The 18,324-nt window shown below is 32.9% G+C and overlaps 1 protein-coding gene across 1 annotated transcript in view; it reads right to left on the minus strand.

The window, feature by feature from the left end:
• mbc (dedicator of cytokinesis protein myoblast city) overlaps positions 1 to 18,324 on the minus strand; it is an 80,005-nt gene that overhangs the window by 41,578 nt on the left and 20,103 nt on the right. Inside the window, exons 6-18 of the mRNA XM_088239029.1 lie at positions 16,958 to 17,197; positions 15,209 to 15,303; positions 14,020 to 14,220; positions 12,981 to 13,107; positions 11,523 to 11,732; positions 10,582 to 10,680; positions 9,997 to 10,173; positions 8,528 to 8,714; positions 7,875 to 8,023; positions 5,421 to 5,596; positions 4,646 to 4,824; positions 2,344 to 2,476; positions 209 to 383 (exon numbers count right to left, since the gene is read on the minus strand). Of these exons, the coding sequence (XP_088095155.1) occupies positions 209 to 383; positions 2,344 to 2,476; positions 4,646 to 4,824; positions 5,421 to 5,596; positions 7,875 to 8,023; positions 8,528 to 8,714; positions 9,997 to 10,173; positions 10,582 to 10,680; positions 11,523 to 11,732; positions 12,981 to 13,107; positions 14,020 to 14,220; positions 15,209 to 15,303; positions 16,958 to 17,197 (2,148 nt within the window). The remainder of the gene's footprint in view (positions 1 to 208; positions 384 to 2,343; positions 2,477 to 4,645; positions 4,825 to 5,420; positions 5,597 to 7,874; positions 8,024 to 8,527; positions 8,715 to 9,996; positions 10,174 to 10,581; positions 10,681 to 11,522; positions 11,733 to 12,980; positions 13,108 to 14,019; positions 14,221 to 15,208; positions 15,304 to 16,957; positions 17,198 to 18,324) is intronic.

Here is an 18,324-nt window from a genome sequence, read left to right on the forward strand (position 1 = left end):
GAAATGAATTTAGAATTGGTGATTCCAAAATGTTAATTATATCCTAGTATATTCCGAGTCAAAAACATTTGTATAGTCTCTTCTGGCCGCCATATTGTTTACAAGTGCAGGCCTATACGTAGATGGGTTTATGTTATATTCTTCAACTCGAACTACAAGCCCCACAACCAAAAATGTTGCCGTTAGTAGAAATTCAACAAGCGCATACCTCGTCGTTGTTTTGTATGAGTGTTTTTAGGTTGATAGTTATGTGCGGCAACAAAATGCAACGACATTGACTACTCAAAAACAGGGGACCTTGGACCAAATCCAAAATGGCGATTAGGCGCTGTTTTGTCAACCTTTCTAGCGGTAACACATCGAATATTTCGCCAATCATTGTCCTGAAATGAAACATATTTAATAGCTACAGAGCTATAAACTATAATTGGCTGATTTATCACCAAATCAGAGGTCTGAAGTTCAAACCCCGGTCTACCATAACTTGATTCCCATTTTATAGCACAGTTACTAACATTTAGAAAATGCCCTTAAAATGAAAATATTCGGAAAAAAATTATTTATCATGAACTTTTTTAAATTAATTATTTTATTTTATAAAAAAAATGTATTCTTATAATTTACGCAAATGTTAGAAAATAGGAAAACCATGTTAAAAAATAAGAAAAAAGTTGTGGTAGAGCAGAATTCAAACCTGGGACCTCTTGATCGAGAGTCTGCAACACTATCCACAGAACCACAATCCTAAAGGAATATATACGCTGAAAAAATACAATGATATAAGATTATAAATTAAAGAGATGAGGAAGTTCAAACATAGACAGAAGGGTGAATTTTACACAGTATTATTATAATTACTCAAACAGGCCAGTGACAGATCACAAGCCGTATAAAAGCCTATTATTTTGTATCTAGATTAGAAATGATTAATTCAAATGAAAATAATATTATGCGTTCAATTACTAAAATCATTAAATGCAGTAATTTACTTTAATGAAATAGTAATTGGATGAATCAACTAATGAATGAATGAATGAATTTATTATTTAAAAAATTGAATAATCTAGGATTTCCAAATTTCAAAGAAGCTAACTATTTTCCCAATTCTGTGAGCATCCCCCTCTCCCCATGGTTTTGAGTGACTATAATCCGCGATAACCAAAACGCCCCTCTCAGTAATTATTTTGTTTATTTAATTTATTCAATTACTAATCATTCCATTTTTTTTTGACAGTAACAACTATGGATGGCTTCAGCCAGACGACAGAATTTGATTTAGGGTACGGCACTACCCGATGTAAGGAGTACCGCTTTACCCACCGTTAAAGTACTGGGAGTTATCCTTAATTCTGACCTTTCTCTTGACGCTCAAATTAGTAGAACGATAAGTTCATGCTTTTACCAGCTGAGACAGATTAAATGCATACGCAAAAATTTGATAGTTGATGCCGCCCGTCAATTAATAAATGCGTTTGTAGTGTCTAGAGTCGATTATTGTAATGGTATCTACGCAGGTCTACCAATGAATAAAATGACTCGCCTACAGGCTGTGTTAAATGCCGCAGCGAGACTTATTTTTGGAATCTCTAAATTCAGTCATACCACTCCACTACTTCGGGAATTGCACTGGCTACGTTTTCCACAGAGGGTGGAATACAAACTCTGTTGGCTTATATATAAGTCTCTGCACAACTCTGCTCCAGAATATCTAAGGGAACTCTGCATTCCAGATGAACTAGCTGACAGACGTCTTACGCTTAGATCAGCTACATCTACGTCGAAAGGAAAAGTTATTATACCTCTACGCAAACAGCGCAATAAATTCGGCGAACGTGCATTTGCGGTCGCAGGCTCTACGGCATGGAATGCTCTCCCAGCTGAAATCCGAAACTGTGAGAGTGAAGTGATGTTTCGGAAGAAACTTAAAACCCACTTGTTCTCTAAATCATTTGAATAAATTCTTAGCATGTGGTGGAAAAGTAATATGAAAAAGTACATTATTTTTCTTAAATTAAAAAGTTAAAATTAAATTTATATCTTTATATAAGTTATCCATAATAATAATAATTATTATTATTACAGGCTGCTAAAAGAGAGAAGAAAAAATGGAACTAGAAGTGATTTTACCGTTGGCAACACCAAACTACAAGAGTCTTGTTATTTTTATTGGTTTTGAAAATTTAAACCAAAGTAAGAAGAAAGCGGAAGGTAGACAGGGTATAGGATGTAAGAGCATTGTGGCTCAGGAACCTTAAATAGTGGTTTGGAATACCAAGAAGAGGAAAGCAACAAAAACACAACCGCCAACAATGATTTTTGACTCCTCTGAAGTGGAAAACTCACGTTAATTGTGTGTCCGGAAATACTTGTATAATATGAGGTACAGATGAGGGCAGATACTTGATACAAGCACCTTGAGATGTGAGAGCATTCTTTGTATCACAACGCATTAGTATGACGATGCTGTCTAATAAATCTGAAAAAACCAGAAAAAATACATATTAGCATTAACATTACATAAATCATTAGTTCAAACAAGAAGAATATCATTTTTGTAGCCGTGTAATGGGGTAAGTGAAAACATTGAACTAAGTATAAATTTGTGTCCTGCTTATGAAGTTTGGTCTACAAGTATATATGAATTTATGTTTTTTATGATTATTTTAGTTTATATTGTTTATTATGTTTAAGATGATAATTAGGTTAATTGGATTAATTATGTTTTTATTTTCTTATTATGTTAACTATGTTAAATAACTAATTTAAGGCATGTTCCACTTGTTGTAAAATCTTTCCCTCGGCACGGTACACTTCAGTGTATACATTATACTGTATAAAAAAAAAATACAAACATTGTAAAAGTATAAATAAATAATCCCATCTGAGACATTGTTCCAATTCATGAAGGTACTGGACATTAGACAATTTTTTTTAAAAGAGTCATTGACACATTTCTGGTCATGCGGCTAAAAGAGTAGATCCCAGCAGAATGCTCGTACGAGGTTTTCCTGCAATTTGAATTATTTCATTTCAAAAACACGTACAACCTTTGCTCAGAGGAGTTGAGTTCTCCAAAACGAAACCCATTTTCAGGAGGAGTGTACAAGTCTGGATGCTGTCTAAGGGAAGAGACCATTGCAGGAGACTGCTGCGAGATATTGCATTTAATATACTATCAAGCGTGTTGTCCAGATACTCTTTGAAATATAATATGTATGTTTATGTAATAATATTTATTTTTTTGCTGTTATTTAATTATGTATGTGCTTCCACTTTCCATTGTGTTGTATCCTAACACAGGGCCCTTGGTCTCATAGAGTTTGGGATACGTTATTATTGTTTTTTTTAAATATGTATGTATTTGTATGAATGAATAAAAAAAAAATTTTTAATGATCAAAGAACTACGCGAGGCTTAGAGCAAAGTTAGTCTTAATCCATCCATACTATAAAATTATCCTGAAAGTCTTAATGGCGAAAAATTTAATGTTATGACTATAAAACAAATTTATGCAAAAGTTTTACAATTGTATGCATACAAAAATTATTCAATACCCCCCATGACACCAAACACAATTACTTGAGTTATTAGACATTCCACCCTGATGCTGCAAAAACGATAGAAAATTAACCTAACTTTCGGTCAAAGAGGATTGGTCTATTTCTCTATTAAAGTGTACAACCTACTTTCATTGTCCATAAGGACAATTAGTAAAGATTGTCACTATAAAATCCCCATTAAGAAATGGATAATGGAGGTGGGATGAGCGCGGATTGATGAGTGGATCAGGCCAAATAGTTAGAAAAACGGTTTTATTTATAGTGTTTTTATTTTTGAGTTTTATGTGTTTTCATTATGTTTTATATGTATTTGATATTATGATTTGATTATGTTTAATAAGGCATGTTTCAAAATGTCTCCCTCGGCACAGGACACCCCAGTGAGGGGAACATTGTCTTAATTGTAAAAAAAGTAATACATAAATAGTAAAAGAACAAATAAAATAAAATAAATAAATACTGATACTGATAAATGCGAAACTGTGTTTGTTTGTTTGTGTTTTCTTTGTGTCTCAACGGAGCGATCGATTGACATATTTTTTGCCATAAAAACAGCCGGAAAGATAAGACGTAAAATAGGGTACTTATTTTTCATCACAAATTAAAAATAGTGCAATGAAAAAAATATATATACCTGGGACACAAGATAAAAATGGGCTAAGAAAATCAAACATTGGAATTGCAAAAACGAATTAGATTAAGCCGGGCTGCTTTTGGCAGATGAGTGCAGACTTAATAATATTTTATGACTTATTTTATTTGTATGAGCTTACCGGCGTAGATGTTCATCAATTAATACTCCTAGATTTTTCAGATTTCCTGTATAGGATAAAGGTACCATTGACATTAAGGAGTGAGAAGATACATCTAACACACTAAGCAATCTTTGGCTACCTGCAAACATAATCTGAGTTTAAAATGGGTTTACAAGTAAACCATACTCCTTTGTCCATGTTGACACGCAAGATATGGATTCAATTGCTTCACTAGTGCTTTCAGGTCTGCAATGAAGATATAGTTGTATTCCTAGCCTTGTATTTAGACAGCGTGGAGCTCAATTTCCTTGTAAGACAATGAAGGATTACCTTGAAAGAGCAACTGAAAGTCGTGCTGGTCACTCCGCTGCGTGAGCTCCGAGTGCAGCTCCCTGGACCTAACTATGAAGCGGACTAAGTACTCCAGGCACTTCATGCTGCGTAGGAGGACCTCGTTGTCACCCTTGTCTGCATCCGTCACGAGTCGGGACAGCATGGAGCTTAGTTTCCTGAAAACAAACAAGTTACAAATTAAACAGCGAAGTGAGCAAGTTAAATGATAACAGAAATCGAATTCTCGAAACGTCTTCTTTGATACAATCAAAATATAAATTAATTATATGGTGGATATAACTGACACATTAATAGACATGTTATTTATTCCCTTACTACCTACATCAAAAATATTGCAAATATTGTGTTGCCCTCAACAATTCGAAAAAAAAGAGTGGCATATCAAAACATGCATGCAATCATTCATGTAAAAAAGAGACCTATGTATTTCCTCAGTTCATATTTATTTCTGTGTTCGTTACAGAAACGACACTAGCTGGCAGGTGCTAAAATTTTGAAAAATGCATTTAAAAATACAACTTATGAGGAAGTTTAGTGCTATGGGAAATTGGGTATAAAATCAGTTTTCGTATGCGCAATAAAAATTAGAGCATTTAATTATACGCCAAAGTTTCTCTTGCGTTTTTGTTTTGCGTTCTTCAAATATAAAATTTATGTTACAAAAATGGTTTGAAATGGAAAACATGCAGATTGAGTTTATCTGGGTGATAGTGCTGTGTGTCATTCGCACTCTTTGACCTTAGGAACTTACTTGTAGGCTAAAGTAGCGCAGAAGCTTTCCTTGATATACAGATCCAGCACGGGCTGAAAGTGGTGAAACTTCCTGTCAGAGACCAGGCTGATGAGGGACAGAAGACACTCGAACACTAAGAAATTGTAGGACCCTTGGGTATCCAGCTCCGAGTCGACCCCTCTCTCCAAGTCAGCCTGAGAAAATGAAAAAAATGCCGTATGAAGGGTACAGGAAATAAATAATGGATGTAAATTTTTACATGTTTCAATCTAATAATGGCATCTGGCGGCAGTTCACGTTATCTACATTTCTGTTTAATCAAATTTGACATAAAGGCTGTACTTTCAAAGATAATTGAAAAAGAAAAAGAAATGCACAGGGAATAAAGGGCGGACATCGGTTAAATACTGTGAATAAAGCGATAATTAAATGTTAATAAAAACCATTTTAGATTATATAAAACAGTATGGGCTATTTACCTTTCCCTTACTGTCCTAAAAATACCCGCGAGTTACGGTGCTGTGTAGTCACTACACATTTAAAAAATATGAGATTTAAAAAGGGAAAAATGGAATCTTTATAAGAATGGCTTTAATTAACCATAATTTAATTCAAAGATGATAATATTTCAAATCTAACTGCTGAAAACATGAAAAAACCATTGGGTATCGCTAATGACTCGGGCGAAACGTGCACCTGCGCAAACTTCCCGAGAGCTACTAATACTAAGTAGCTAGTACTGGACTACGTGACTGACTGCGACAGGCGTAAATTCTTTACTATTTTCTTCATATGCAACAATGCGAAACATTGGTATAATTTATCCCCGATTTACGATAAAATGCTATTTTTGTGCCTAATAATTATTTCAGTCGATACGAGTGTAATGGAGGAATACTGAAAATCTAAACCCAATATTTATTATATTTATAAAGATATTATAGTTATTAGACGCAATGTGTACAAGCTACACATCACCGGGGAGGGAGGGTTAATGTCCAAGAGGTTTGAAAACTTGAAAATATTTTATCTCAAAACATCCTTTATATCTTGTACCCTCATATTAGAATGTGAAAGTCAACTAGCTTCCAAAAACACCTTTAGCTACTAATACAAAATACGGAGAAGGTATTATGGAGTTATAATTTCACAGCCTTTATATAAATGTAAATTCCTTGAAAACCATACCAGTCAGGTGAGGTCACAAGAGCGACGAAACCGGTTATTGGTCCATCAAACTGAGTGGAATAAAGTGTCAACAGGTCATGTATTAAAAAAAATATTTTATTGATATATTTGTGGTTATGCTATATGTTAAAAAGCTGTCAAAATCGAATGTCTCATTTAAAAAATGGCGGCTATAAAAATAATAACTAGAAATGCTATTTTATTATGGATAACTTATATAGCGCCATTTTCGTAATAATACCTCAAGGGCGCTTTACATGGTGATTCTATTGTTAAGTTAATTTAATTGAAGCTTTTAAATTTGTAATTTAATTAAAATAATTTATTTTGTTGTCACGTGCTACGGAATATGCTATGTTCTTTAAGTTTATTATTCATCCCAACTCAACACAGGACTTTAGTCCCATGGAGTTGAGACTTGTGTATCAAGAATTGTAAATATAATATATGTATGTAAAACATTTTAGTTTGTAAGTGAAAATTCTTGATGGAAGTTCATTGTAATTTATTATATAAATAAAAGACGAGTGATACTTTAATCCACAAATTTGGAATATCCAGTGACCGGTTGTGAAGGCCATAAACTTGACAATCTAGAAATTCTCGAAATTAATAGATTAAAAAATAAACTCGACCTACAATTACTTAATGAACAGATAAAACACGTTCACTCTCCATTACTATACCCATCATAATAGATTTTTACTAATGACTTTTTACCCTTTGTTTTTCAGAAATCATAATTGACAAAAATCACACTCATGGGACACTAAAAATAAAATACTTAAACTCATTAAAATATCATTATATCAACTCATTAGTTAACCCGAAAAAAAATTAATAATGATCCTTAAGATAAAAATAACTTTATATAATTTTGAATTCTATATCCTTACCTCTGTTTTGTATAAATACATTGAACTCCTTGATAAAGATACCAGTCACGAAGATGTCGCGAAAGCGATGAAACCGGTTACTGGATATTCCAAATTTGTGGATTAAAGTATCACTCCTCTTTTATTTATATAATAAATTATAATATATGTAGTAAAAAATAAAATAAATACGCTTAACTTCAGACATTCAACTACGGTCCAATCGGAAGTGAAACATTATTAAAAACTAAGAAATTTATGATACATGTATCCATATGAGCGGATCTTATGAGAAAAAGGTGTCCGCTGAGTGGATACTATAAGAGAAAAGTGTCTGCAAACGTGTTAATTACGATGAACTTCCAGCAAGAAATTTCATGAATTAAAATAGTACAAATTATGTGTGTACCTGTGTCAATATACTAAATAGGGCATCCAAAATATCTTGCAGGAATTTGACCACTTCCCCTCCGGGAACTGTTTGTAGCGAGGTGAGGGAGTGTCTTAACGAATCGTCTGATACGTGGTCACACCAATTCAATACTCCAAGTAGTTCAACTGAAATTTTAAAAGAATTTTCAATTTAAGAATAAATAATGGCTTGTCAGCTTAGAAAAATTAAAAAATAATTTGCTACAAAAAATCCTTTTAAAATTCACTAATGATTTGTTTATAACTACTCGTACTTTAAAGGGGTCATTGAACAAACTTAAGTTGTTCAAACACACTTTAAAAATAACATAATAATAGTTATAAACATTTTTAAAAAAACATAACTTTGAAATTTTTAAAAGTTTTTAATTGAAAGAGGCAATGAAAACAGTAAAATTAAACTCAATTAAAATCACAGTCTAGGAAATCTAAATTTTTAAAAATAAGTTACAAATGAGTTAAACCGATAGGAAGACCCTTGGTCTCTATAACTTTTTTCGGGAATGCGGAGGGAATGCTTTCACTGCTGCATTAGTATCTCGAGAATATTTGTAAATAATTGATTTAACATATTTCTTAAGAAGATTTTCTATTCACAAAAGTCTAGTTATATTTTTGCTGGAAAATTACCATTTTGTGTCAGCTTAGTAGAACAGACATTAGTTGAAATAAGGAACGAATCCTTGGGTGAAAGAGAAAGGAATCCCTTCTGCAACTTGCCATCCTTGTCTCCCGCAGGAGTGTTCCTTTGGCTGGGAAGGGAGAGATAGCAGGCGGCCGCGTCTATATCATTGTTCGGCCACTTTTTTCCATCCACCTAAAAAATAATAGAAAAATTACTTTCACTCTTGAATTGTGTCATCGACATTATTTCCCTATTCCCACCCAGTAGTGTATAGGGCACTACATTGACACTCCAATTGCTGCGTATCGCACATCCGATAAAATAGTAATAATTTTAAAAAAACTGATTATCAGTTTTTTTTTCCCCACATCAGGCCTTGAGGTCCAATTACTTGAGAAAAATCACATTTTTAATTTTCATGTTCTCATCGGGAATCGTACCCAGAACCTTGCATGTGTGAGTCTTGGTTAACCATTACACCACGGAGGCCGCCAGTTAATAAGTTATAAAGAAAACACTCATATCGTCACTTGAAAAACTCTTCAGTCCACAAATAGTCAAAAATAATATTTTGGCGTTTTCTGTTAGGACTTCCAAGTAAAACTAGTAAATTCGTACAGTGTTTGAATATTTAAATAAATAAAAAAGTACTTTTTTAAAATTTCTTTACTGTTTGCAACTGAAGTATAAAACTCTTTTTACTCTCCCCTGAACAAAAGTATGTTTGAGACTTACTAGTTTTACAAGTTAGGCCAACGATATGCTAAAAAAAATATATTTCTAGTTTTAAGATTTAACCGCTTAGTGACGGTATGCTTATTTGAGCGCTGCCGTTCTCAAACGGTGTAAAATTTTAACTATTTTCTTTATTACAATCGAGGTTTTCTATAAACACAGTGTTTCAGGGCCAGACCGCAAAACTTCAGAGGAATATGCCTCATGGTTAACTTTTCTAAAAATTCCTAATAATTTTTTTTTACAAAATTTTTTTTTTGATAATCTCTAATTGGAGTAAATCCTTAATTTCTCGGACCAGCATTCCTTCCACAAAAATTTCACTGAACTGAACTGATTTGGTTGTTTTTTTTTCAAGAAAGCATCAGAATGAAATATTCTGTTGGTACCTTTTCCGTTTTTCAAAATTGTTTATCATATTTGTATATCGTACGTCCGAAGGCATCAGATAAAACTGGGCGCTTTTTTGGGTTCTTGGATGGTCCTAGCTCCCATGAGAAACAATTTATCAAAAAATAAAAACAATAGAGCCAATGGTAAATATCTATAGTATGCAAACAAACAACTACTCGAGTGTCATAATCCAGGGAGAAAATATGGGAATACATTTATATGAAGAAAAGTCAAACCGCCTTTCCTGTTAACCAGATATTCTAAAATGTCATAATACTGGGATTTAACCGTCTCGGGATTTCATCCAAAGAGACCTATTTGGACAAACCCTTAATATTTATTTTACCTTATATACGCTGAGACAGTGCTGGATATCATTAAGGGTGGTTCCATTAGGTTGCATGAGAGGAGTGTAGGCGAGGGCAAAGGGCTTTTCCGCCTTGTCTTTAGCCTCATTAGAACTCCGGTGTTTGAAGAGAAATACCACATGCGCCTGTTTGAACTCTTCAATCGGCACACAAATCTGCCAAAATAATGAAAACATTTTGAAAAACACAAACAAAATTGATAATTCAATCCACTAAGAAACGAAGCCGGCGATTGCTGGGCAATGTAATTTTGGCCTTAATCACAAAGCATTTAAAATTTATTCAAGAGACATTATATTCATTAAAGAAAAATCCAGGATGTATGTGGCCGCAGTCCCATTTGGAACTGACACTATATTTCTTCAATGTGTATTTGATTAATCACAAATTGAAAAAACTACAGTGAGATACCCTTTCTTCTCAGTTGCTCAGGGCTGTCAATCAAGCTCATGGTGAATCCATTTTCACTGTTACGAAAGTTCCTCTTTTCAGAAACAGTGTTAGAACACACTTTAATGAAATGTTTGTGAAATAAATTATTTATAATTTGATTAAGAACTTACTTTGAAAGTTTCTAGCCACCGCGGTTTATCCTCGTGGTAGTACACTACAGAGTTATACTCGTTCAACGGTTGCACGCCCCCTCCTAGTGAAATTACTCCCTGTCAAAATAACACATTATATTAAATATTATTATTTAAATATGTACAGAAAAACCCCTGTTATAAGTTTTCCAAGGGAGCAGTAAAAAAAGTGTTAAACTGATGAAAACGCTAAAGTGAGGAAATGAAAAACTGCAGAAAAATTGTAAAAACGGTCATAACTCGGGATTATTCATATTTATCTATTTAATTTTTAAAAAAAGTATTTTTTCAATCAATACCACAATGTGTTTTTTTTTATTAAATTAAAAAATGTTTAAATAATTTTGTGTAGGTACTTAACCTTAAAAATACGAAATTAAAAATTTGAATTTTCTTAAAGTGCCTACAGTGATTTTTTTCCCTAAATATTGTGAAATTTTATTTAAATGATATCACTTTTTTTAGTATGGCACCACATTATTTCAACTGTCATTTACATCACGGCAAAACTGTTTCACACTTTTATGATAACTGTTTAAACTATCTTCTTTTCAAATTATGTTTATAACTTAAAATAATATTTCTACTAACATTTCTTTTTATCTATTACCAAACTTTCTGCAACGTAATTTATTGATGTAAAGACTTTATTATTCTTCATGCATCAACCTGCCATGCCATGCGGCATGTCACAATTGAGTAAAATGACAAAATTAGACACTTCATTAAAATGGCCAATTACACTGCACCTACTCTGAATTTAGTGAAACAATAAATTACACATTTTTTTATTTACCTCAATTTTTTGAATATCGAAAATCTTGACCCAGTATTTATTATACTTATAGAGATATTATGGTTATCAGATGCAATGTGTACTAGCTATACATCACCAGGAAGGGAGAATTAATAATAGTTACCGGAATCATCTGTCCATACTGGTTGCAGACCCTGGTGGTGACCTGGATGTTCCTGTCTGTAGACTTGCCCGTGGCCCGAGTGAAGCATCCCTGCACCAGACACAGGTACAGATCGTTCCTGGCGTCCCCTGGCAGTATCACCTCCGGGAAGCCCATCTTGCGCGCTATGGAGACGTTGCCCACCACCAAGTGCGGGACCTCGTCCCTTATCTGCCCAGGATAAACATTTAGTAAAATCAATGCCAACTACGTAAACTAATATATGAGGCGTATTAAAACAATGACAGCAATCTCCACCATTGATCCGAAATGAGTTAAATATGGTGACGGACAGAGAAACAAAAATACTATTAACAATATTATTATTATTGTATTAATTTTAAGCGAGCAGCTTAAAGCTGATATGCTTAAATCTATTTTAATGAAAGTTAGATGTTGGCACACTTTAACTTTTCCGAAACAAATCTAGTCCATTTTTGAACCCATTGAGACTACACATTGAGATCAGCTCTTGTGGCAGCTTATTCCAACCGTCAACAACCCTATTACTCAGGAAATACTTCCGAGGATTTAGATTAAATCTTATTTTCTCCAGCCTGAGACTGTGGCCTCGAAGACGAGTATCTTGTTTAAGCTTGAACATGGAATCCAAATTTGGGCAGCTATTGTAACTGTTGAGTATCTTGTATGTCTCTATCAGGTCACCCTTTTCTCGCCGTTCCTGCAGCATTGTGAGCTGTAATATTGTGAGTTTGTTTAAATTTTTTCGTAGACAAGGACTGGATTCAACTCCCTAGGGAGCTGTTAATATTAACATATTACAACAAAAATGAAGAACATATTAGAGAAGGTAATATACAAGTCTAGGCATCTACAGGGCTTATGACCAATTGTCATTGGCTGGTTTAAGTGGCCACTTTACACACTGTATAACATTTACCATTCTGCCTATATTCAAACATCTATATTCCTTCAATTTTTCCATCTATTGATGCTTGTGAAGTTGAAGGGCAGAAACCTTTATTGATGCGGGTGAGATTCATCTGAATGAATTATTAATTATAAAACTGAAAAATATTTTTAGGTGTTGACTAGTATGTAGGTGAAATAATACTAATAGATCAACAACCCGTAAAGTAATTCTCACTAAAATTGTTTAATAAATAAATCAGGACAGGCAATATATAATAATTCTTTTAGAATACTGAGAAATAACATGAAATCGGCGGCCTCCGTGGCGTAGTGGTCAAGACGCTTGATTCACGCACGGAAGGTTCCGGGTTCGATTCCCGGTGAGAACACAAAAATTAAAATGTGATTTTTCTCAAGCCTGGGTGCTCTGTGATGTAATTCACCACTGTAATTAGGCCTCCTGGCCTGTTGTGGTGCAAAAAAAAAAAATGTAAAAATGTAAATGTAAATGAAAAGAGAATAACATATTATAAATTATTTTTTCACCTGTTTGATATCTCCACGCAGAAGTTTGACCGAGAGCCACAAAGCCTGTCCTGTTTTGGTGTCGCCCTTCAAATCTTTATTGGCTATTATTCTTCTTAGTAATGTATCCAGATATTCTTTTTCACATCTAAACAATATATTTCACATTTAAATAGTCAAACTTGAATATCCAATATTTCTTTTCATATTTTTATTTCTAAATAAGCAAAAAATTACAATGGTTATGTTATTAACCTAGTCGGACCCAAGGGGGGGATTCGAATCCCCTATAGACCGATTTGGTCAATTTCACTTTATGTACATAAGCATTCGGCAAACCAACAAAAATTAATAAAATACACGAATGAGTAAAATATGTGTACGTGAAAACATGAATAAATTATTGCAGTCATAAACATTTTCAACGTTTTATTCTCCTGACGCCATATACAAGTAGGCGCTGGGGTTGTTTGGTCCCCCGTTCGGATCATGTGTAATTTTTGGATGATTTATGGGGGAAAGGTTAATTACCCGAAAATGAGACATTTCACTCCCTGTGGGACAAACGGCACGTGTGTCATTTTAGCGCCAAGAGTAAAAATCTTAAGCGTGGTAAAAATTGGAGCATTCAATTGTACGGCGAAGTTTCTTGAAAATTTATGAAAAAAAAAAAAAATTAACTACTTTGCATGACGTCCCTAGTTCTTCCGAATCAACCAATGATAGAGTTTTGATAGGTTTCCGGTAAGTCTACAGACGAATCCGCAGAACTCATCGAGAAGAAGGGGAAGAGAACTTGAGACATCACAAGTTAAGTAATTTCAAAAACACAAAACTTTAAAAAATCATAGCACTGGTAATTTGATACATATTTTTTTTTTTAAATAATTTTTGGCTTAGTTTAGTAATCTATTGACAAATAAAAAAAACACTGAACTTTCTTATTCAAGCTGTCAAACTTCTCTTGTTAATTTAAACATGTTAACCAATCGCATAAAAAAATATTTGAAAATTCTTCACTATAACATCTTGACAGTTTCAAATGTTTATATGAACTTACGGAAAGAAAGACACACAATGATGTTTGTCATCGTCTACGTCCAGCTGTCCGGACAGGAAGTGGGTGATGTCCATAACGGCTACTCCTAGGGGCCTTCTCATACCGTTCCCCTTTCCCCACGCCTCGATACCGCTCCCCACCGACCCTCCCGACTGGGACACAGACCTCCCACTGGCGAGCGCTGCGGCCACTGAGCTGCGCCTGAAATTGTTTCATACTGTTTCAAAAATTCTTAGCATAGTTTTGTTTTTTGTGTTTAGTTGATTTTTTGTGATAATTTGTTGTTTTTTCTTTTATGTTAGTAGTAGAAATGTGCCAATATAAAAAAAAGAAGCTGAAAGAGAGAAGAGACAACAGAGGGGAGAACATTTTTGAGAAAGGTTTTTTTTCACAAGTCAATAGATGAAAGATTTGAGAAAATTTGGATGTTTGAACATAAGACAGAATGGTGAAAGTTACACCAATGACAAGATCCATCCATTCCCTTCTCAAAAAATTTACTTCTTTCTATGGCAATAAATGTCCATCTCGATCACTAATATTCAAATTGATTATATTTGAGTTAGGTTACTTGAAATTTTTATTTAACTATTCTATTTTTAGTTAACAATTTGAAAAATCTAATTTTTATTACATAGTTTTTTTGAAATTATAAACAATAACAGAATATGGAAAAGGCTGTGAAAATCCAAAAAGATGCATAAAATATTGGAAAATAAGGCGGAATATTTTTTATTTTTTGTATTACATCTTTTAATTTATTTTTTACAATGTTTTTTTCTCGTTTTACTCAGTATTTGCTATGTTTTTCTTAATATGTTTTTTTCTATACACAATTTTTTTTTTTTTTTTAATGAATTTAAATATGTTTCTTAGTATGTATTCGGTTTTGCTACACATTTTACTGGTTTTTTTTTTATCATTTTGTTTTTTACTATGTTTTCACTAAATTTTATACTACATTTATTACTATGTTTTTACTCCATTTTATACTATGTTTTTACTCCATTTTTCACTGTTTTTCATTTTGTCCACTACTTTTATAATTGTTTCTACATATTGATTACTGTTTTTTATATTTTTTTGTTTACTGTCTTAGAACAGGGTAAATAGTCAGATAGTCAAAGCAACTTTGTATAAATTATAATTTTGTGTATGTAATATAATATGAGCGAACAAATTATCTTACCTATTATCAAGATTTTGCACATCCATTCCTCCAACTCTTACAACATAACAGACTAGATACACTTTCTCCCTCTTTATATCACTTGTTCCGAGATCCTGTAACAATTTCAATTACATTTATAAAGAACAATATGCATAGAACAAGAACGCATAAATGATGTACATTCTGAGCGCAAAAGCGCGCATAGAAAACACATTTTTAACGCGTATTTACGTACTGAATACACGCTAACAGAGCCATCTTTTCGCGCGCAATTCCATTCAGAATATCAGTCCAGGTCCATCTATCTATCTACGTATATATATATATTTTTTTTATTAAATTGAAAACATATTATACATAATTATATACAATATTCCCAAGGAGTTTTAAAAAAAAAACTCATTTAGGGACATACAGATAACAATATTTATTTAAAGACGTTTATATATTTTATTTACAAAAGCAGAAAAATTGAAATTATGATATACTACAAATTAAAAAGGGTATGAAAAATACTTAAAAATAACAAAATAAACATAATACTAGGCATGGAAATAAATTCAAAATGATGTATACATTATGCAATCTGGGAAAGAAAAATTGAAAAATATAAAAAGTTTAAAAATTACATGTATGTAAAAATGTAAAAATTACATATATAAAAACTGAACTAGTACAAAATAAAAAAAGTTTTTTTTTTAATTAACAAAATATGCGCACACCCAATACAGGTTAATTTTTTAAATCAAAAACGTATTAAAATTACGTATACAAGCTAAAAAAGTATAAAAAAAACACATATAACATTTCTATAGTATTAAAAATTACATATACAAGCAAAAACGGTAAAATATTAAAAGTTATATGTTCAATCTGGATAAACTAACATTATTTATTTAAAGTACTTCTGGAAAAAATCATTCTTCAATTTGCACGTCTTGTTTCTATATTTTGAAATTGGTACTTTAAATTTTTGTGGCAATTTATTAAATTCCTTGAAACCTATGTATTGTAAAGATCTAGTACCAAACTTCGTAGACTTCACAGATCCAATATAAATATTATTTTTTGATCGAGTACTGTACTGATGGATGTCTCTAATGAAAGCGGGCTTTATGTTACTGTGCATTGAGTCGAGAGTAGTATTAATGATAGTGTCAGTTATCTCGAAATAGGAAAGCATGCTAAAAGGCATGATTTTTGTTTCAAAATAAATGTCCCCTTACATGAGTATCATACGGTAGGTGAAACACATTTCTGATCGCTCTATTCTGAATAACCTGCACCTCAGAATTTGATTTGAATTAATTTAGCATACACGATTTTTCAGAGCCATACTGCGAAACTTCAGATGATTTTTTTTAATGATGTACTTAAAAACATATCCTGATTGAATTTTTTTTTAAAATTCACATTTTTTACTAGTTTTTTTTTAATTGAGATGATAAACGTATTTGACCAACAAAGCGATACGCACTGGATGCGGACTAGGGAAGGGGCTGGGTAGGGTAGGAGTAGGGGTTTGTGGAAGGGATGCTAGTCCGTGACATTAAGGTCGTCTCCATTTTCAAATTATTTTTGTTTTTAAATTCGGAAGTACGTTAGTATGTAAAAGTAAAAGTGAGACCGTGTTTCCTCTTAAGTTCAGCTTTCAATAGAACAAGTAGTTTTTTCTTCATCCTCACGTCAATAAGTTTCAAATTGCTATTGATATAGACAAAAATTATAAATTATATATGTAACTGCAACTGAGAAATTTGGAATTACCGTGAATAAAACCCTTAAGTTGTGCAGCTGGTCAATGTCACTGGCGAGCCCTCCCCGGGACCATCGCACTACGTAACTCTCGGTGAAGTGCCGGTTCTCTGCGCCATCGTAGAGCGACATGAGGAGCTCCGCATCCTCCGACATCTTGCAGACGAAGTTCCTTACCGACACGAAGAAGCTGTACGAGGAGGAGGCATTCTGGGACTGCGAGGAGAGAGACGTATTGTGGCCGAGTTCCTGCTAAAAACAAAAGATAATCATTAGATTCGTGAATTATTTTATTTTTTTTGCACCACAACAGGCCATGAGGGCCAATTACAGCACAGAACACCCAGGCTTGAAAAAAATCACATTTAAATTTTTGTGTTCTCACCAGGAATTGAACCCGGAACCTTCGCGAAATAGGTCTACAATGAATTCAAAAGGTATTTTTCTGTAAATGCTGTGTCTAGATTACTGCAATGGAATACACGAGAATTCTATTATTATGCGGCAATGTTTGAACCATTTTTTTTCTTGCAACTTTTTGAATATCATATTCATAAATAATAAATGTCTATAAAACAAATGGCGGCAATTTTTTTTTCGTAAAACACAATAAACTGTTTGCAAAATTACATGAAAATGGCAGCAATAATTTCGATTATCGATTTAACTTACCAACAAGTTGGTTTAATGATAGAGACTAACTTGAAACTCTTGAGTTGTCAAAAACACGAAAGTGTTCACAAAAAACACATTAAACTGTTTAAAATGACAATTTTCTACAAAAAAGTTTGTATAATGATAGAAACTAACTTCAGACTATCGAGCTGACAGTTTTCTGCATGAAAGTAATGGTGGTCAACATAAATAATTTGTGTAATCTGCAAGCTTACTCTAGGAGAAAAAAAAACGCGACTGGGTTTAAGATGATCAAAATATAGTATACTTATTCCACTTCTGGCGCTGGGCACGTTTTATTAATATTTTTATTTATATTTGGAGAAAAATACAAATGGTGGTAACGGTTTATAAGAAATAATAATTATTTGTTTACAACAATATTTTCAACACCAGTCCGACGATGTCGGTCACGACGAAACCCGGTCACTAGTAAAAAATTTGTAAATAAAAGTAGAATAAAACTATATACGTATTTTTATTAATATTATTACAATATTTTGAGTTTGTCCAAATGTTAGTGTGTAAAGTGGCCACTTAAATCAGCCATTGGCAGGTCATAAGCCCCGTAGATGCCTAGACTTCTATTAAATGTTCTTCATCTCTGTTGTAATATGTTATTATTTGTTTGTTTTTCTTTAAATAAAGTTACTGTGAAACATTATTATAGATAGTCAAATATAAAGGTGAACTAATAATAATCG

This window comes from Micrasema longulum, unplaced genomic scaffold, assembly GCF_059751315.1.
Source record: "Micrasema longulum isolate JH-2025_06_02 unplaced genomic scaffold, ASM5975131v1 h1tg002045l, whole genome shotgun sequence".
Classification (NCBI taxonomy): domain Eukaryota; kingdom Metazoa; phylum Arthropoda; class Insecta; order Trichoptera; family Brachycentridae; genus Micrasema; species Micrasema longulum.